The sequence below is a fragment of the Lissotriton helveticus genome, chromosome 8, assembly GCF_964261635.1.
Source record: "Lissotriton helveticus chromosome 8, aLisHel1.1, whole genome shotgun sequence".
NCBI lineage: Eukaryota > Metazoa > Chordata > Amphibia > Caudata > Salamandridae > Lissotriton > Lissotriton helveticus.
The window spans coordinates 898,425,517-898,446,820 of record NC_136069.1 but is presented as its reverse complement, the minus strand read 5'-3'; the positions used below and the strand labels follow the sequence as shown (position 1 = coordinate 898,446,820).

General features: G+C 46.9%; 1 protein-coding gene across 4 annotated transcripts in view; it reads right to left on the bottom strand.

Annotated features, from left to right (window-relative positions):
- Positions 1 to 21,304, bottom strand: part of PCID2 (PCI domain containing 2) — a 339,645-nt gene that overhangs the window by 14,528 nt on the left and 303,813 nt on the right. For all 4 annotated transcript variants that reach the window (XM_078657682.1, XM_078657681.1, XM_078657679.1 and 1 more), the window contains 3 exons: positions 9,154 to 9,227; positions 8,924 to 9,049; positions 4,304 to 4,427 (listed from right to left, as the gene is read on the bottom strand). In XM_078657682.1, coding sequence (XP_078513808.1) covers positions 4,304 to 4,427; positions 8,924 to 9,049; positions 9,154 to 9,227 — 324 coding nt within the window. The remainder of the gene's footprint in view (positions 1 to 4,303; positions 4,428 to 8,923; positions 9,050 to 9,153; positions 9,228 to 21,304) is intronic.

Here is a 21,304-nt window from a genome sequence, read left to right as displayed (position 1 = left end):
ACATCAACGTTGATCAACGACAGCGGTCTGTATTAATCTAACTTTGTGTCAGGTTTTCCTGGTTTTAACAAAGTAATAATGATCGCTTCCCGCATGGTTGGGGGCAAAATGCCAGACTCCTGAGCCTCCTCATACACAGGAGAGACGCCAGCTCCTCCGCATATGCTCTATAGAATGCGGTTGTCAGGCCGTCAGATCCCTGTGCTTTGTCTGGAGGCATGCCTTTTATAACATCAGCCACGTCTTCAACGGTAAAAGGGATGTCCATATATTCCCTGTAGTCATTGTTGCACCAGACCAGTGCCAGGGAATCTAGGAATTCCTTCATGCCCTCCAGACAGCTATCCTGAGTGGCCATATATATACATATATATATATATATAAGGAAGAATAGAATGTGGAGAACTCCCTGAGAATATCCATTTGTCCTCTAACTGTGTCTCCCTGCGGGTCGGTGATCTCAGGGATATATGCTGCGGACCGTGGGGTGCCAATCATACCGGCAAGTGTTCTCCCCGGTCGATCGCCCTCCCCATATCTGCGCGCCTCCGCATGCTTCCCAATAAACTTTACCTCACGTTGTGCTTCCTCGGCGTAATACAGTAATTTGGTTTTTAGGAGAGCTAGGGGTTTGGAATTATCCAACGCACAGAATTGCGCTTTAAGTTCTTAAATTTGGGATTCCAGGGAAGTAAGCGTGCCCCTAATGGCCTTCAACACTCCGGCCTGGCGAGCGATACATTGGCTTCTGATGACTACCTTGAATGCCTCCCACAGTGAGGCCTCTGTATCGACAGAGCCAATATTATTAGCTAAATAGTACATTATATCTGTACATATTTCTTCTTTAAAAGCATTGTCCAATAGGGCATGTGGGGGGAGTCCCTATGAAAACGCACATGGCACTGAACCAGGGAGAGCTAGCCGTAGAAAGCACGGGGCACGGGCTGATGAGGTGCGCGGCAAGTGCGCCACATCTATGACCCAACTGGCCACCTCGCGGAAAGCCAGCCAAAAGTCCAACCAAGCCCAAGCTCTATAATGTTCAGAAAAACAGGTGCCCTCTCTAGTCAGGGGATTATGCAATTTCCATACATCACACAGATCACCATCCTCAAGGACAGTGTGTAAAGCTGCGCTCGCAGCAGGATGTAATGTACGCGGCGTCCTGTGCCTGTCCAGTCCATCTTCTAGAACAGCTTGAAGTACCCCCCCCCCGCCCCCACAGAACCGTACCACACCCCATCGCCCTAACCCTAGCCCAGATATCCTGAAAAAACGCAGGGGAGTCCACATTCGGACCATAAAGAGCTATCAGCACAATATCCACACCACCAGCCATCTGGATCTATATGCTCCTCCCGCTCTCTCCAGTCCAGTCCCCGCTTAATCAATATCGCCACCCCTCGGGCATAGTTGGAGTATATCGAGGAGTATACATGCCCCCATTTGTTGTGCTTGAGTTTCGAAGAGGGCCTCACATTAAGGTGGGTCTCCTGCAGTAGGCATATGTCTATATTGTGTCTAGCTAGGTTGGTGTGTATGAGTCTGGCCTATCTTTCATCGTTTAACACTCTAATGTTCCATGTGAGAAAACTCACGCTTTAAGCGTGATTGTGATGTTGCAATTAACATGTAGTCACAATAGCTAGGTTCCCGCTTCATCCCCATATTCTTTGACTGTGCAATGGATCCAACATTGGTCTGGCACATGATCGAAACAAACAACAACCCACCACCCACCGCCCACCTCCCACTCCAACCCCCAAACAGGTTGAAAGATACCCCCGATAACAAACATGTGAACAACCAACAGATGGGAAATTTCCCATGGGGGAAGGGCGGCCAAGAAACTGCAGGGAGGTAGGTCTACAGCCGAACTGGAAAATAACACACAGCAGTGCCTAATCTCCAAGTACTAGCATGGTATATCTGCCCGCCCTAGCCACCCAATCTCCATACCTCCCACCTGAAGGCGACGTGTCTCAGTTCCTGAACATAGAAAATAATCTTCCCCACCATCCAATTCGACTCCCTGCCCGATTGAAGTGTGAGTTTAGAGATAGTAGCTTCAACTTGCAGAGGCCAACCCATAACAAAGGGAAGAGGACCACAATCCAAAATACAGACATCTTGAACCAAAAAAACAATACATTAGGAGAATACGAAGTACGTATGTCCCATCTATAAAACCCAAATGCCCTCAGTCATTGTCACTTAGCTGGTTGCCTGCAGATGACTCCAGCCAGGAACTTGTCGCATTTTTTTCCCCCTACGTGTTTTGCGAATTTTAGTGCAGACTTGGCGTCGGTGAAGAAATGAGAGGAACCACGTGACCCCTTCAGCTTAGCAGGGTATAGTAGCGAATAGGGGATTTGTGCCTGCATGAGGATTTTTTTGGCTGGTAGAAATTTCCGTCTCACTGCCTGGACTGCCGGTGTGAAGACCGGATAAAAGGAGATCTGGTTTCTTTTATGCGTTATGTTCCCCCTTCACACTCGCTTGCCTCCAAATGAGTTTCCGGTCCTGGTAATCTAGGATTTTCGCCAATATTGCCAGGAGTGGCCCCGACCGGAGGTTTAGGCCCCAAGGCACAGTGAGCTCTCTCCACCGCAAAGACTGGTGAAAGGTGGGCATCAAAAAGTTCTTGCAGCAGGTCTGTTATGAATGCCTCCCTTTTAACAATGGCCGTGGTCTCCGATATGCCAGTAATGCGTAGTTTGTATCGGCGCGACTGCGCCTCCAAATCCTAATTTTTCGCGTGAATTATACCCAGCAGTTTGTCCATCTGCGACAGCTGTTCTTTCATTTCTACCTGAAATTAATGGAATTCAGTCCGTCTGTCCAGAAAATGTTCGTGGACACCCACCTGAGCTTTGACGGATTCCATTTGGGTCTTCAGCGTGTCTAGTTTGGCATAGATGGTACGGAGGTTGGAGCGCATCTCTAGCATGAGCGTGCGGATGTCTTCCCCCTGGTCCTCCGACTGATTTTCAACAGAACCTCCCGCACCTGTCTCAGGCTCGGATTCTGTCAGCCGGGTTGCTCTCCTTTGCTCAAAGTTTATCTTGGGTTGTTTGGCGTCTTGCTTACCCATATCGGCTATGTGGATGTGCACCACAGCAGCTGTCTGTCCTCCACGCCCGAGCCTGCCATACGCGACACTCACACACCTCCCTGTGGCCGCCTGGCTATCGCCGATCTTCGGGCCACCCAGACAGCAGCAACAGCGCAGAGTCACCATACCTACACCTCACTAGAGAGCATGAGCTGCCCCCCTCAGTGGAGCTCCTCAATTGCAGCGCCACCAATCTCCAGGTAATTCAATGGCACTCAAATGCTGGTGATCCCACCACTTTTGCAGGGGTGTTATGAGGGCGAAAGTTCATAGAAGAGTTCGTACAGGATCAGGAAGGTGCCCCTATGACTAAGACTGCCCCGCAGCCCCCGCATACCACAAACTGTCCACACACTGCTGGATGACAATACAAGGGCCTCGCCTCGGAGCAGACATATCACAAGCGCTCCTTGACTCTTACCGGGAGGTGTCCGGATCAGTATCCACCCGCCAGCGCCACCGGGAGGTGTACACAACAATCAGGGCTGGTTCCAGATCCAGCTTGGGTCACTTGCCGCTCAAGATGGTGCCCGCGCAGCCCGGAGAGCCCAATGTCTGCCATCACGTGCTCAAGCCACAGCGCCGCGCGGCAGGGTATTGCCACAGTCATGCCTGAACCTCTGCTATCCCCGCCCCCTCAGCCGAGGGGCCCAAAGGTCAGCCGCCGGTCGCCAGTGCCTCCCGGTGGGGGCTATGTTTCCACCAAGGACTCAGCCTTGATTTGGACCCAGTCCCCGGCTTCACGTCATTAGAGTCCACGCTGACTCCCGGGTCGAACTCCTCAGGCGTGTATCTTCTCTTCTGGAGACGGAAGGCGGGATATCTTGGCCCGACTGTGTACCACAAGTATTACTCTAAAATTAGGGTGCACTCCGGCTGGACCGCTTCCCCCTAATAAACAGATTTCTTCAGGATTAATCCTCGGCCGACGGAGCTCGCCCACTAAGTGGCCATTCCGTAGCTCAGCAAGCCACGCCCCCTAGGTTTTCCATGCTTACCAGGAAGGTATCAGTTGAAAAAATAGATCTTAATGCATCGGGTAACAGATTCCTTCATCTACATGACATTGTTAAGAAGTTCTGTTGTTCAATGGCACGGTATAAAACATAGCTTCACTAAACCTTAAAATTTAAAATTCTGTCCAATAATTCAATATAGATGGAAACAAATGAAATAAACCAATACCATGTATATAAGATTGGCTATGATGCACTGGACCTCATCAATATCCACATCCTCGACCTGCATGAATTTCAAGGCAAGCAAGAAGGCATCAAGAGATAACTGGTGGGTTTTTAGTATCAAGTATCTGCAAAGAAAATAGAAAGAGGTTACATACGAATAAGAGGTTAAACACATTCTTGCACTAAAACATGTCAAGTAAGCTACGTCTGTCCAATATGACTGGTGCTGCTTTATTATCCCCTCTAAGGATCTACCTGGTAATGAGCAGCCCTGCTGTGGAAAGAATTAGGATCCGAAAGGGACTATTTCTAACAGTGGCATAGAGATTGCATGTTTCAATGATGTTGTGACCAATGAATCACCAAAGTGTGATAGGCATGCACTGATGATGGCCTGAATCATTACATAATATATATCCGGATTTGAAAAGTGAACTAACCACAGCGCTGCATAAATAGTGCCGCCTGAAGGCTTTATTCTCTTCAAGCGGGATGTCACTCAGTCAACAGCCAGTGGCAAAAAATAAAATGGTGGTACTGGGAGAGGGGAGTCAACTGGACAAGTTTTTGATGATGTTTCAGAAGAGGACGACAATGCATTGTGGCACCGTGAGGTTTGCCCCTTTCCACAATGCTATCCTTTATCTTCGAAACCTAGGGTTGAAAGTATTTCAAGACTGTATAAAATATACCTGGGGTGAACTAGGATGGGAATTACAAATTAAAGGTGAGCCAGAGGACAATATATGGCTAAGTGATTTGGAATACAGAATAATACACAAGTATAATCACAGATGCATGATCTTAAGCCAATATGTTTTTCAACTTGGGTAATATTGTAATGGAGCAATGGGCATTCTTCGCCGGACATTTTTTCATCTCCATGTAGTTGTTTGCAATTTGGCTTCCAAACAGTGTTGTTTCAATATGTTCATAACTGAAGTGCACTAAGAAGCAATGTGGTACGGACACTTCCCTTTACATTGGGTGCTAACCTGTTACCTCTTATTGATGTAAGCTGTTTCAAATTTAGCCAACCTATCAGAGATGGATACAATACCACTCATAATGGTAATTGCAGTGTATAACAGAACCTAATGTGGTAGGTTTTTGTTTAAATAAAAAAAAAAGTCTGGCCAGTTAATGAGTAAACTGTGTACTATAATCTCTTCCCGATGTTGAGGAGGAGACTGAAACATCATATCCATCACAAAGCCGAACACTAGAATTTTTTATCTACTGCAAATGGGATCCTAAACATATTGCTTCGGTCTGAGGACCCCCATGTGGTCAATAATATATGTCACAATGTAGAGTCCCCTGTTAGGGTCCATCCCCTCTAGCACTGTGTAGTCCCGTCATCCCGGGGCTGTTCAACTATCTTATCATTCAACATAAATTCAGACAATGAGTAATCCTTGTTGTTGGGCGATCTTTATTCGTTATGCGCCATCTTCTATTTCAATTTCTCAAGATCACATTGCTACAACAGTGATATATTTCAGACCAAACTGTTAATTACATTCCTCCATCCCGATGCATTTCGGGCAGAAGCCCTTAGTCAGGGGATATCGGTTTAGTTTGTTGTGGTCGTAAATGCGCTTCCGAATGTCCGGCAGTGCACTCCTAGAGGGGACGGATGCTAACAGGGGACGCTACATTGTGATTTAAGAATACACTCTTTTATCAAAGAGTACTACCTTTTTTAGCACGCTACAAATTGAATATTTAGGCAACCTTTGAAGAATTTAGAGCGTGTTCTTTCACTTATTTACGTTGTCAATAATATATGTGACACTAGAAAAGATTGGCAGGTCCAGATGGAATTTAAAATCACACGCAGCAAAAACATAATTCGATTCTGACATGGCATCCAACAAAATTTCACTGATTACGTTGGTACATTGGTGGTCATGCCCAGAAGACTCTTCATAAACTTATTCTACATACCGCCTTGGCATCATACAATTTTTCTTGCAGCAGCGAGGTCACATATAACACAAGTTTAAGACCACTGTAGCTAATTTAGGGTTTGATGGAAGCTACGTAAATGTGTTATCACAAAGTGAAGAAGGGGGGAAAGACAAAAGCAACCAGGCTTGCTTTTAACTACATGAACATAGCAGAGGTTGAATCATAATTCTCCTCAATATATTTGCCATTATTCTTGTGATTGGATTCCTAGTGAGAAAATCAAACAGGATCAAGGTAAGGTTGAATCATATTCTTAATTTCTAGTAGTAAGAGCATTTTACGGTACTCCAAGATGCACATTAATAGGATCATGTATTGCTATAAGTATGTAAGACCTCTGATAGTCATTAGGATTATCTATAATGCACCTGAGTGGGGGTTGGGTTTGGAGCTAAACACATTGCATCACACATACTGCTGTGTATCAACCAAATGTCAAGCTTTAAGAAAAAACATTTCAACTCACTCCATGTTTAACAGATATGGACATCTGTCAATGCTGTCCTTCTTGACATACTATTGCTCTAGCATATTAGTCCTTGTGGCTACAGGACAGAAATATCTGTGGATTTAAAATGGAGTCTCAAAAACAAATCTTTCTGCTATATTTAGACACATTTTTATTTTTCCTACACTCCAGGTTTCAATAAAGGCTTATTGAAAATAATATGTACCGATGATTCAGTGCTTGGTGCAATAGAGCCGTGCATGAGTATATTGCTAAAATCAGCAATTAGCCATGTTGGGGTTGATGAGCTAGCAACAATTGTTTAAAGCAAGAGATGATCATTGACCGATTACTACTTGAACAACCGCAAAATGCAGGCTTGTGTTGAGGGAACAGGAAAGAGTAGATACATTGGAGTGAATGTACAGGCTATGGAAAGTTCACAGCTTTAGCAGTGACACCGGGCAGGCTACTTACTACGCAGTGCATGGAATAGTCATAACACAATTACTTTTTACAATGCTTTTATAGATATAGTCGACAGGAGTTTATGGATCCCATTGCTATCACTTTGTGGCTCATAAACAGCGTGCATTACTGTACTTCGGAGCTAAAGAGGTGCTGCAATGGTGAAATAACAACAAATACGCTGGTTTCATTTTTGACACTGTAGCCAGCTTTGATGTGTCTGGAGAAATACACACAGTAACTGAACACAGCTTAATTAGTAAGTATTATGGTCATTCTAGTTTGTCAAATTCCAAATCAAGGATCCACAAGAAAACTGTCTTGATTAAGAACACTATTAAAATAGTGATTTAGGTTGTATAAAAAATATAATTTTTATTCAAAGTGTTGATTAACTGTGGTTTAAATCCTGTTACTAAAAGCACCAGCCACCGTGTTACTTTTACATGTATGCATTTCTTCAGTTACATTCTACCTTGTCTTCTTGGCTACCACATCACCAGCGATGTTGAGTTATTAAATTTACTATGGTGAGACAAGGTTGACATCAACCCCCACCACTGTCAAATGTCATTTATATTTCAGCAGCAGCAAAGCTTTTTCGTTTTAACAATACTTTACTTCAGGGAAAAGAGTTAAACAAAACTGAATTTCAACAAAGCACATTGATCAAACTCACATCACGTACAAAGTTAAATATGTTAATCATTTGCCTGACGCTATCCTTCCATTTGTTTATTTGAGTCCCTTATTTCCTCCTCCCCAGGTTTCCCTTGCACTCACCCATACTATTTTCCCAAATTACATCACACAAACAATATAAATCGTAGTGTATATACAGACAGCCTCCAAGGACAGCTGACATTGATTATCATCATGTAGTTCGCAAATGCACGTCTAAACATTTTAAATCAGAATGTCAAGAATGTAAACTAAGAATATACTATTGACTATAATATTCTTGTAAATTACTTTTCTAATAGGAACATCCTATTAGATTACTCTCCTCCTCTGGTTTCTTTACCCATAGCACTTTGAATGATGGATGTATGACGTTACAACGCATGCTTTTACCACGCATGCTGTTACAACGCAGGTTTTACTACGCATACCATTACAACGCATAGCACTTTGGGGTGCTGGATAGTGAATAGTTTAATTTACTATTCCAACTCCAGTCCCCGTGGACACTAGGGAAGGTGTTGAATAGTAAATTAAATCTATTCCCTATCCAAGAGCGCCCCCCAGCGCAATGCGTTGTAATGGTTTTCGTTGTAAAACCTGCGTTGTTATAGCACTGCGTGGTAAAAGTTGCGTTGTAAAGGATGTTTCCCTTGAATGACATGACCCAGCAATGCTTTTTCAATTGTATTTTATTTTTAGCCATTTATGAAATCAGGAAACTTCATAGCACTGCCAACTGTATGCAGAAATAAGACTTCAAGACTTACAGACTCTCAAGAGTCAGACTTTGCAAAAAACATAGCCACTTATTTTGTCCTGGAAAATAAATACTGCCGCTGGTCGCAGTTCATGTGATCTGATGGGTAAATACAAGCAAGATCAAGTGAGGATTCATGCACCAAGCACTAAAGAGCAAACATATCTGGGTGCATATACCTAAGCAAAGAAAATGAGAAGTAAAGAGAAACTAGGAAATATTAACTTTTCGGTTACAAAAGAACTACAGATTATGTCCTCTGATAATAATTGTAACATACAAGCACTTACACTTTCTTGAAAAGGTTCCTGTAAGTTATAATTTTTAGCTTCTCGAGGATAAGGAAAATACCACAGCGAATGAAAAAGGTTTCGTGTTTTGTTAGAGCATCATTCAATAACAGCACGTTCCCTTCACTGTTTGGGGTTTAAACACAGAAGAGGAAGTTAGAGGACTTGGAGCACAAAAATCAATAGTATTAATTTCACACATGTGTGCATGCAAGTTAATTCCACTCTACCTCACGGCTTTGGTTACTTCCGAAAACTGCATGAGGTCATACTTTTTCAAGAGCTGAATGGTTGGCATGTGACCCTGGAATGGTAAACAAAAGTAGACATTCATGCTTTATCATATGGTCAATTCATTTCTGAAATCACTTTTCTCGAGAAGTCACTTTTAACACTTGCCCTTTCTACACTCAGCTATAAAAGGTACAATTACACAATACAAAATTAGAAAAATGTTTGCCAATGTTCACCACTTACCCACTTTAGTCCTCAGCCAATTTCATGTACTAAATATGCATAAATGAAAAACGGACACAAAGATTAAAATTTACCGTACCCTGATATGGAAGGGGCTGCCTACTTAGGTTTGCACAAAGTGTATTGAAACTATTATTTGTGAGTATTTAACCTCTCTTTCCAGGATGTTAACGTTCAGCTCACAATTAATACTCTGAATGTGAGCAAGCAAGTTTTTTTTTCAAAACCAGCCTCGGGAAGCTGTAGTTAAGTATATGTACAGTGCTGTACTGCCATGAAAATGAGCGCGCACACACACACACACACACACACACACACACAGATACTCTGAGATGAAAACATTATACAACTCTAGTTATGTTGGCACCGCCATTCTTCCAGAATCATAATTTCACTAATTTAAACGTCTTTTGATACAAGTGCAGTCTCTCCATTACTTTTAGTTTACTCGCCTGCTGTATCAGGCTGAAGATTACCTCACTTAATGTTTCCCTCTTTTTCCCTCTCCAGTAAGGTCCAGGTACTCTCACACATAACCCCTTTTTAGTACAATACTACTGCTATGCCTTCACCGGATACAATTTAGACCCTGTTTGTGACAAAGAGCTTCAGTGCTTTAGGCGAGAAGAAAAGGGATGAGCCTCCGTTGGGATGGGTGCCCAAAAAAAAAAAACGAATGGAAAAAAAACATGTGTGGGCAAAGGAGCGGTTTAACTAAGAGTGCAACATAAAACATAGGAAACAGACTCCTGTCTTCCTGGACAAAAAAGAAAACGAACTATTTAATGAACAGATTACTTAGCTCCTTTTGTCTATCCCATTAGACAAACACTTGACAATGGTAAGCGTAAAATTAAGAGGTGATAAAGTACTTGTTCAAGTGCACTGAAATGCTATCTTAGACTCTGGGACACAATGGTAAACAACAGTATCCACTGTGCTATTTTGTCTCCATGTCACAAAGGGTACTTTTAGTTATGTTGCTTTGCACCACCGATGGGCAACAGGCAGGTGACTAAAGTTTTTTTTCTTTCTTTAGCTGGCGAAGGACAGAAATGGAGGGCCACTCAGATACCTGGTTCAATGTCCAATTTATTGCTTTATCAGAGATTCAGATGTGGCCTCTTTATAGCACTGGATTATTGCCAGCTATATATCGAGGACTTAACGGCGCATGGCTTGTACAACAACAAAACTCACCAACTAAGATAGACAACCTTTATTTTGAGCCTCCCATTAAACACCTGCAAAACATTCCAAACCTTGACATTAAAAAGCCCTTCTATTCTGTATCTTGGGATTAATTTCTGCCTCAACATGACATGCATCCGTGATAAATACAGTAGCAGTTCTAGGTCCAATACGCCACTGTAGTGTTTGAACCTACCTAAATTGTGCATGTATTTTGTGGTGTGCTATTTTACTGAGGAGGTTCTAATACACTGGGATTTAAGTCTGTTTTAGTGCAAACATATCTGGAACTTTTCTATGACATTTATGGCATGCAGGCATGGCATATGCCTGAATCATTAGGACAGTCAATTAGTTAAGTATTAATCCAGTCACAATTATGCTCTCTCTTAGTTTATACCCTTATATGCACAATTCTATTTACTTACTTTGTAACAAGCTAACATATATACATAATATATATATATATATATATATATATATATATATATATATATATATATATTCTTCACCAAATGCCCTGGAGCTTCGTAGGACGCACACTGCAGCGGGCCCCCCTCTGGTTAACGTTGACTGTTCACACTTGCACGCAGATTTCAATTTGCTTTGCCTTACGCGTTTCGAGACCTCTCGTCTCTCATCAGAGGCAGCTCATTACACACAAGTGGCGTGTTACTCTTCTTTTATTTAGTTCTTGCACAGTTCTGATTGGGTCATGCCCTGGGTGGGACGTACTTCGTCCTCGTTACAGCAAGGTGCATGCTGGTAACACCAGTGCAGAAGAGTAACAAAGCATCACGCTATCTCCCTTTAGTAGGTGTCACTCGTATGTATTCATTGAAAGCATTGCATTTCCCTTGGTAGGGTTCTGGATGCGCGTGTGAATTCCGTAAGTCTGGCTCGCTGCACTGCATTTTGCCGGAATGGTTTCCAACAACAGCCTCTTTTTCTTCTTCTTACAAGGTGGTGCTGTCCTACCACGGCGGGGCCGCCGTGCTTAAATAGTCTTCACCAAATGCCCTGGAGCTTCGTAGGACGCACACTGCAGCGGGCCCCCCTCTGATTAACGTTGACTGTTCACACTTGCACGCAGATTTCAATTTGTTTTGCCTTACGCGTTTCGAGACCTCTCGTCTCTCATCAGAGGCAGCTCATTACACACGAGTGGCGTGTTACTCTTCTTTTATTTAGTTCTTGCACAGTTCTGATTGGGTCACGCCCTGGGTGGGACGTACTTCGTCCTCGTTACAGCAAGGTGCATGCTGGTAACACCAGTGCAGAAGAGTAACAAAGCATCACGCTATCTCCCTTTAGTAGGTGTCACTCGCATGTATTCATTGAAAGCATTGCATTTCCCTTGGTAGGGTTCTGGATGCGCGTGTGAATTCCGTAAGCTGCTTTGTGTGACCTTTGCAAAGCTCAGGGCATTTGAGAGGAAGATTAAGCACACAGCAGTCCTGGCCGTGGCAGAGGAGCACCATTTCCGATAACTATATGGAAAGGCTAGGAAGGAAACCCTTTCTTTCCGTGAAAGCATGTAGCTCTAGGCAAAACGAAGCCTGCAGTCTTTGAAATCCAGCCTACATAAGGATATAATAAGCTTCAACAAAAACACAGAGACAATGAACTTTCAAATGAACTTTTATATAATACTCACCCCAAGAACTACACGGACCATCATGCCATTGGGCAACTGTGTGCCACGCCCATGGAGGCGATGTTCTCAATAAAATAATCAGTGAGACAAAACTGGTGAGGCATTCATTTTTTCTGTGCAGCCCCCAAGAGGAAGAGGCGTTCTGCCTCGAAACGCGTCGGGGAATCAAGCAAGGAACCAAGAAAAGAAATGGATCCAAAAAACTGCAAGCAGCCTCGAGGCTTCTAAACCGGATGGTAAGGAGCTGCTTTGTGTGACCTCTGCAAAGCTCAGGGCATTTGAGAGGAAAAAAAAATATATATATATATATTATATATATATATACAACCAGAAAGCCTTCTCCGATTCAAGAAAAGAGATCCGGGCCACTTGAAGATGCAAAGTGCGTTTATTAAATGGCTCTCTCGACGCGTTTCGCAGGTGAAACCTGCTTTTTCACGAGACGGAAACCTAACATAAAGTGCTCTTTAAATACAGTCACGTGTTCTACTATTCATATGCATGGAAGACAGACTAGTTGGTTTATCTGCGGGCTGGGTTCACTACACACAGATTACAGCGAGTATAAATGATAAAGGCATGCAACAGACGTTTAAGCTATCACGTAAATTGCAGACTAGATGTGCCTGTAAATAATACATATTAGCAGATAGTATCTAGCATTGTCATGATAGATTGTTTCAGACTAGTTGGTTAGGTTCACTACACACAGATTACAGCGAGTATAAATGATAAAGGCATGCAACAAACGTTTAAGCTATCACGTAAATTGCACCTATGCCTTTATCATCGCGGTTCTCCAAGGGATCCAGGACTATCCAATCAAACAGATCACTATACCTTGCCTAAGGGGTCCCCGGTGGAATTAAAGAAGACACCGTTGGTGGGTGAGGAGATCATATCTGCCCCCATTGAACCAACATTAACGGATCTTATGGCCCCTGGCCCCCACCGACGGAAGCCGACCCGCCGAACCTACAGCGCCGCCGATCTCATCGCACTCAACACCGGCCGCATCCCAGGATGTCACCGAGCCGCCCCAAAGCACACCCACGGACCCTTCAGCTGCCACGCCTGCAAGTTCACCTGCATCCGGACCTTCCCTGCACCCGCCAAGCCGAACACCAGCAGCAACCACCTCAAGTGCATCCTGCTCAACACCCGCTCCGTCCACAGACACGCCGTAGAACTCTGGAACCTCCTCGACACCACCGCCCCTGACGTTGCCTTCCTCACCGAGACCTGGATGAACGCCTCCTCAGCCCCAGACATCGCCATCGCCATCCCGGAGGGCTACAAGATCATCCGGAGGGACCGCACCGCCAACCAGACGGGAGGAGGCATCGCCATCATCCACAGAGACACCATCCGCATCACGACCAACACCGACGACACCCTAACCACCGCTGAACACCTGCACTTCCAGATCCACACCAACCCGAAGACCACCCTCAGAGGCACCCTGATCTACCGACCCCCGGGCCCACGCACACGATTCAGCGAGGACATCGCCGACTTCGTCAGCCCGCATGCCCTCCCCTCCGCCGACTACATCCTCCTGGGGGACCTCAACTTCCACCTGGAGAACAACAGCTACCGCAACACCATCAGCCTGCTCGACAACCTCGCCAACCTCGGACTCAAGCAACTGGTGACCACTCCCACCCACCTCGCCGGACACACACTCGACGCTGTCTTCTCATCCAGCAAAGACGTCACCTTCAGCCATAGGACTCCACTGGACGGACCACAGCTGCGTCCACTTCACCTTCAAAAGAACGACGACCCACCACCACCAGCAACAGGTTGCCCGAAGAAGCTGGAACAAGATCACAGCCGACCAGCTCACCGCTTCCTTGAGCCAGCACCCCCCCGCCAGCTCAGCGAACCCCAGCCAGGCCGCCGACAACCTCACGAAGTGGATCAACAACGGCGCGGACGAACTCGCCCCTCTGAGAACCCCGCCCAGCAGACCCTGCAGCAGAAAAACACCATGGTTCACCGACGAACTCAAGAGCTCCAAGAAGAACTGTCGAGCCCTCGAGAAAGTCTGGAGAAGGGAACCAACGACGGACAACATGACCACCCTCAAGCTCGCCACCCGGAAACACCACCAACTGATCCGCGCCACCAAGAAAAATACATACAAGGACCGGCTGGACAACAACGCACACGACAGCAAGGAACTCTTCAACATCGTGAAAGAGCTCTCCAACCCCAACGCCGGAAACAATGACATCACCCCGTCGCAGGACCTCTGCAACTCCCTCGCATCCTACTTCCACAACAAGATCTCGGACATACACAACAGCTTCAGCAACCAACCAACGCAAGCCACAACCGCAACCACGCCACCCACCTCCACCCTCCGCACCTGGACTCCGATCAGCACCGAAGACACCATCCGCACCATGAACTCCATCCACTCCGGATCTCCGACTGACCCCTGCCCCCACCACGTCTTCAACAAGGCCGACGCTGTCATCGCACCCCACCTGCGGGACATCATCAACACCTCCTTCGACACCGCCACCTTCCCTGAGAGCTGGAAGCACGCCGAACTCAGCGCTCTTCTCAAGAAACCCACAGCAGACCCCACCGACCTCAAGAACTACCGTCCCATCTCGCTCCTCCCGTTCCCGGCCAAAGTCATCGAGAAGACCGTCAACAAACAGCTAGCCGCCTTCCTCGAGACGAACAGAGCCCTCGACCCCTCACAGTCTGGCTTCCGAGCGAACCACAGCACCGAGACCGCCCTCATCGCTGCCACCGATGACATACGAACTCTGATGGACAACGGAGAGACAGCGGCCCTCATCCTCCTGGACCTCTCCGCGGCTTTCGACACTGTCTGCCACCGCACTCTAATACAGCGCCTCGGCAACATCGGAATCCAGGACAAGGCACTGGAATGGATCGTCTCCTTTCTCGCCGGAAGATCACAAAGAGTCCGCCTACCACCGTACAAGTCAGAGGCCACCAAAGTCATCTGCGGCGTCCCTCAAGGATCCTCACTGAGCCCCACCCTCTTCAACGTCTACATGAGCCCCCTCGCGGCCATCGCACGCCAACACAACCTCAGCATAATCTCCTACGCCGACGACACCCAGCTGATCCTCTCCCTGACCAACGACCCCGCCACCGCCAGAGCCAACCTGCATGAAGGGATGAGAGAGGTAGCCGAATGGATGACGACCAGCCGCCTGAAACTGAACTCTGACAAGACGGAGGTCCTCATCCTGGGCTCCGCACCCTCCGCCTGGGACGACTCCTGGTGGCCCCCCGCCCTGGGCACCGCACCCAAACCGACGGACCACGCACGCAACCTGGGCTTCATCCTGGACTCCTCCCTCTCCATGACCAGACAAGTCAACGCCGTCTCCTCGTCTTGCTTCAACATCCTGCGCATGCTACGCAAGATCTTTCGGTGGATCCCCACCGAGACGAGGAAGACGGTCACCCAGGCCCTCATCACCAGCCGACTGGACTACGGCAACGCCCTCTACGCCGGAACCACTGCCAAGCTCCAGAAGAGACTCCAGCGGATCCAGAACGCCTCGGCCAGACTCATCCTCGACATCCCCCGACGCAGCCACATCTCCGGACACCTGAGAGATCTGCATTGGCTCCCGGTCAACAAGAGAATCACCTTCCGTCTCCTCACCCACGCACACAAAGCCCTACACAACCAAGGCCCGAGCTACCTCAACAACCGGATCAACTTCCACACCCCCAAGCGCCTCCTCAGATCAACCAGCCACGCCCTCGCCGCCGTCCCCCGCATCCAAAGAGCGACAACAGGAGGAAGGTCCTTCTCATACCTGGCCGCCAAGACCTGGAACTCACTCCCAACCGACCTGCGCCTGACCCAAGACCACCTCTCCTTCAGGAAGAAGCTCAAGACCTGGCTGTTCGAGCAGTAACGGCACCCCCCACCCCCCAAACCAGCGCCTTGAGACCCTACGGGTGAGTAGTGCGCTCTATAAATGACCTGATTGATTGATTGATTGATGGCGGCTATTGACGGGATGCAAGCGTCACTGGGCCAGAAGATGGAAGCCCTAGATTCCAAACTAGACACTGTTACAATCGAGATGGGGCTGATGCGGACGGACCTCACGAAGACCAACGAAAAGGTCAAATCACTTGAGCTTAAGACTAACAGCCTAATTGACGATGTGAGCCAGTTGCAGCAAGAGGTGCGGAACCTCAAGGCCTAGAGGATCCTCACGGATCGCAAGCTGGACGATTGTGAAGGAAGGGTCAGGCGTAATAACATCCGCATTCTTGGGGTACCCGAGAAAACAGAAGGCCAAACACCGGATCTGTTTGTTGAAACTCTTGTCCTCAACCACCTCAAGCCTAAAGGCCTTAGCAACTTATTCACAGTTGAAAGTGCACATAGAGTACCGGGAGGTAGGCCGAGGCCGGGAGCGCTCCATGATCGCAAGGGTCCTGACTTTTTGGGACAGGGATGTGATTTTACAAGCTACACGAAATGGACCCCCCTTGAAGTATGAAAACGCGACCCTCTCCTTTTTTCCAGACTTTACCCAGATGGTTCAAAAACAGCGGCAGAACGTCCTATCGGTGAAGAAGAAACTGAGAGACAAGGGACTAAAATATGCTATGATGTTTCCGGCCCGTCTCCGGGTAGAACTCAATGGGAAGGTCTGGTTCTTTGACAATCCTGAGGTGGTGGCGGATTAGTTGGACAGTGTGATTGCGACTGAGATGGAGGGCCAAAACCGGGGCGAGACAGAAGAACAATAACAAAGTGTAAATGGTGTCAGTGGGTTTAAATAGTAATATGTTATGATCAAGGGGTGGAATGGGTACGTAACGTTCTCTCTTGATTTGCTGCTTTTTCATATGACGATGGGGGGTAGTGAACTCAAGGTTTTAAGTAGGAGTGTGAATGGGTTGGGGGACAAAATTAAACGCAGTGTGGTTCTTCAATATTTTAGGCGCCGGACGTGGTCTTACTCCAAGAAACGCATTTAGTTGGAAATTCATGCATGGCGATGCATAGAATGGGGTACAAGTTGCTGGCTCATGCAGGGTTCACGCCTGGGTCCAGGGGGCGGGTATCCTGATTCGAAAGGCACTCCCCTTGGCGATAGACTCTACGTGGGCGGATGACAGGGGGAAGAGATGTTGGGATCTCGGGTCGTTGGGAGGGGCATGTTCTTACCCTCTTGTCGGCCTATGTCCCCGCGGGTCTGCAGTCTGCCTCATTCTTTGATTTGGGAAAGCTATTACTCGAACTGCCGGTGGGGCTTTTGATCCTAAGTGGTGATTTCAATGCTGTAGTTTCTGGTGTCTTAGATAGATACAGTGCGCGCCCAGAGGTGGTTGCCCAACTTTCTAGATGCAATGGGTTTGGTGGACAGTTGGAGACTGCTCCACCCAGACAAGAAGCAATACACATTTCATTTGGGTGGTGCACGGTAGCCTCTCCCGTCTGGACTATTGTCTAGTCCCAGCGGCTCAAGCGTCTTATATCGTTGAAGCGGTTCATCTTGCTAGGGGTATCTCTGACCACTCCCCAATTTGGCTCGGTTTTGTGTTGCTCCGAAATCAGCAGGTAGGGTTGCCCCTATTAACCCTTGGTATATGCGGAATCCCAAAATCCGTAAGGACCTCATTAAGGCTCTAGACGATTATTTTATAGATAATGAAGGATCGGTGCCCTCTTTGGTGTCTCTTTGGGAGGCATTTAAAACAGTCATCAGGGGTCAAGCTTGATCATTGATAGCTGAAACAAAAAAGGAAAGGAATAAAGAGATTGTTGAGGCGGAGACTGAGATTGGTAGGCTGGAGGAGGAATTGGAGCGAGGGGTGACACGAGATAAATTACATATTCTGAGCCTTAAACAACATGAATATAAATCTTTGGTCACTGATAGGGCCAGAGCTCTCGGCAGGGAGCAGAGGGGTAGACTTTACGATCTCGGAGAAAAGGCAGGGAAACTTATTGCTTGGTTGGATAAAAGATAGTGCCAGGCGTGTCGTCCCAGAACTTGTTACAGATGAGGAGGAGTTGCTTATCGACCCCCAGAGTATTGTCGATAGCTTTGCGGCGTATTTTCAAACTGTGTATACCTTGGTCTCGGATCGGCCGGAGGAGATGTCCCATTTGCTGCTTCGTGATATACAGCTCCCTTGTTTGTCCAAAGAGGATAGTGATTTTATGGATAGTGCCCTGACAGTGGATGAAATAGCTCAAGCCATTCGCTCGTTGAACTCGGGCAAGGCGCTAGGACCTAACGGGCTACCAATCGAGCTGTATAAGCTCAGACCAGATAAGCTGGCTCATTACGTTAAGGGTATGTTTGTCGAGGATGGGAGAGAGGAATTCTGCCTCGGGACCAGAGAGTGGCGTCGGTGGTGGTAATCCGGTGGTAATCCATAAGGAAGGTAAGCCAAAGACTAAGTGTGCCTCTTATAGGCCTATTTCTTTATTAAATGCTGAGCGCAAAATATTGACCAAGCTGCTCTCTAATAGGCTGGTAAAAGTGATTAGTGGATTGATCCACCCGGACCAATCAGGCTTTATTTCCCATGGAAATACGGCCTTGAACTTACGCAGGTTGCATGGCGTGATAGCTAGAGCTCACACTCTGCAGGAACCAGCCGTGATCGCTTCCCTTGACACAATCATGGCCTTTGATACCGTAGAATGGTCCTATTTGTGGGCGGTCCTGGCTAAATTTGGATTTTATTGGCTGGGTGCGTTTATTATACGCTGAGCCACTCGCCCAAATAGTGGTTAATGGCCGGGTCTCGGCACCCTTTCATTTGGGTCTGGGCACTCGGCAAGGCTGCCCACTCTCCCCCCTCCTTTTCTCACTGGCTCTAGAACCCCTGGTGGCTTGGATTCGCTGGGAACCATCAATCCGGGGAATACGGTGGTCCCCGGATTGGGAAGATCGGATCTCCTTATATGCGGATGATATTCTGCTCTACCTAACCAGCCCTCGGAAGTCCCTCATGGTGGTGTGCGATGTCCTAGCCTCTTTTGGTAAAAACTCCGAACTCTCCATTAATTGGGGGAAATCTCTGTTGTATGTCCTCAGGAGGGAGGCCCCGGTTCCTCCTAGAAACTGTCCCATCCAGATTAATACGAGTGGATTCAGATACCTGGGTATTTTTATTTCTCTGGACCCGGCAGTCAGATACGTCGAAAATCTTCTTACCCCTTTGCAGAGGCTTAGGAGTCACTCCGCTCATTGGCGAAGGCTTCCGATCTCTTTGTTGGTCTTCAAGATGATGTCTCTGCCTCGCTTCCTTTATGCCCATCAGAATACTTTGGATGTAGTGCCCGCTAGTTATTTCCGCGAGGTAGAGGGGCTACAACGTAGTCTGTTATGGGAGGGGAGGCCCTGTATTGCTCTAACCAAGCTGACACTCCCATGGTATGACGGAGGTATTGCCCTCCCAGATATCAAGCGTTATTATTGGGCTTCCCAGCTGGCTGCAATTAACCATGGAACATATGGACCCGTAGCTGATCCCGGATACGCTATGGGCAAGTGGCTCCTCCCGGGGGGTAGTTACAACAGGGCACTGTATTCTAAGCCAGTGAAGCTGGGTTTGACCGGACCAACTAAACATGCAGTGAAGATCTGGCATGATGCCACAAGTTCTTTGGGGTGGAGGGACAAGCTGACACTAGCTACCCCACTTTTTGAATCGGAACGATTGGGTAAGCTGTGGAACACAAAGGGATTCGATAAGTGGGAGCTGATAGGGATCTCAACTATTAAGGACATGTGGGCAAAGGGGCAGAATAAATCATTTGAAGAAATGCAGGATGAATTTCAGCTTTCAGGCTCTGAATATTTCCGCTATGCGCAAATTCGACATTCGTTACAGGCGGCCTTGCCTGCGGAGGTAGACCTGCCAGAGGCATCACCCCTTGAAAATAGAATCTTAGATAGTCATCTCCCCGAAAAAACGATCTCCCTGATCTATAAGAAACTAATCAATAATAGGGCAGATCTACTTAGGGAGTTGAGGGATAAGTGGACACGAGACGGAATAGAATTGGATGATGAGGACTGGCAATCAGCTGTGTCCTCCCGAAATTCCTGCAAGATTGCGGCTTGTACAGTTAAAAGGTACTACACAGGGTCTATGTCACCGGCCTCCGCCTTGTACAGATGGGGTTGTCAGATGTTGGACTGTGTAGACGTAAGTGTGGTCTCGTGGGTACCTTCCTCCATATCATCTGGGAGTGCCGATACATAGCCGAGTACTGGGGTGAGATTCATAACACTATTCATGAGGTCACGGGTGTCTTCTTACTGCCGGAGGCGCGAAGATACCTTCTTAATATATGGGAGCCTACTGATCTTAACTCTAGCGAAAAGGAATATTGCCCAACAGCGGGGTTCCGAGTTGCCTCCCACCCTTGAGAAATGGAAAAATGACCTAGACTGGAGTATGTTTCGAGACAAAACTGTGTACATGGCGAGAGGACGTCCCAGAAAATGGGCCTCATTTTGGGATCAATGGAATAAGTATAGAGGAGAGATTTGTGTGCCACCTAGAGATTCTGTTTTTGATGTTCCCCCATCCCCGTGAAGTTTTTGACAAGTATGTAATCTGGTTCTTCTCCCCCCCCCCCCCCCCCCCAAAGTACTGCAGATTATAATGTGATTCTTCTGTATTGTGTCTTTGTTTGATGCCTTGATTCAATAAAAAGAATAACAAATATATATATATTGAAATACTTTCCATGTTGAGTTGAATTAGTATAATGTATTGTATTGTAATTGCATTTATATAGCGCTTACTACCCGCTTTTCCGGCGAGTATCATGCTATTCCGGGACCCATAGTGGGAAGCTTGGGTTGAGTAAAAAAGGGATGTGGAGGGGAAGAGTCAGAGGGAAGAGTTTAGAAAGGCTTGTTTTGGGGGAAACAGTATAGTAAAAAAGAGGTGTCAGATGGTGCAAGGAGGGGTAGAGTAGAGGAGAGTCTAGAAAGGGCTATTTTGGGGGTCATAATAGTGGTATGGCGTTTGAGATGAGTGAGAGTGGATGTAGATGA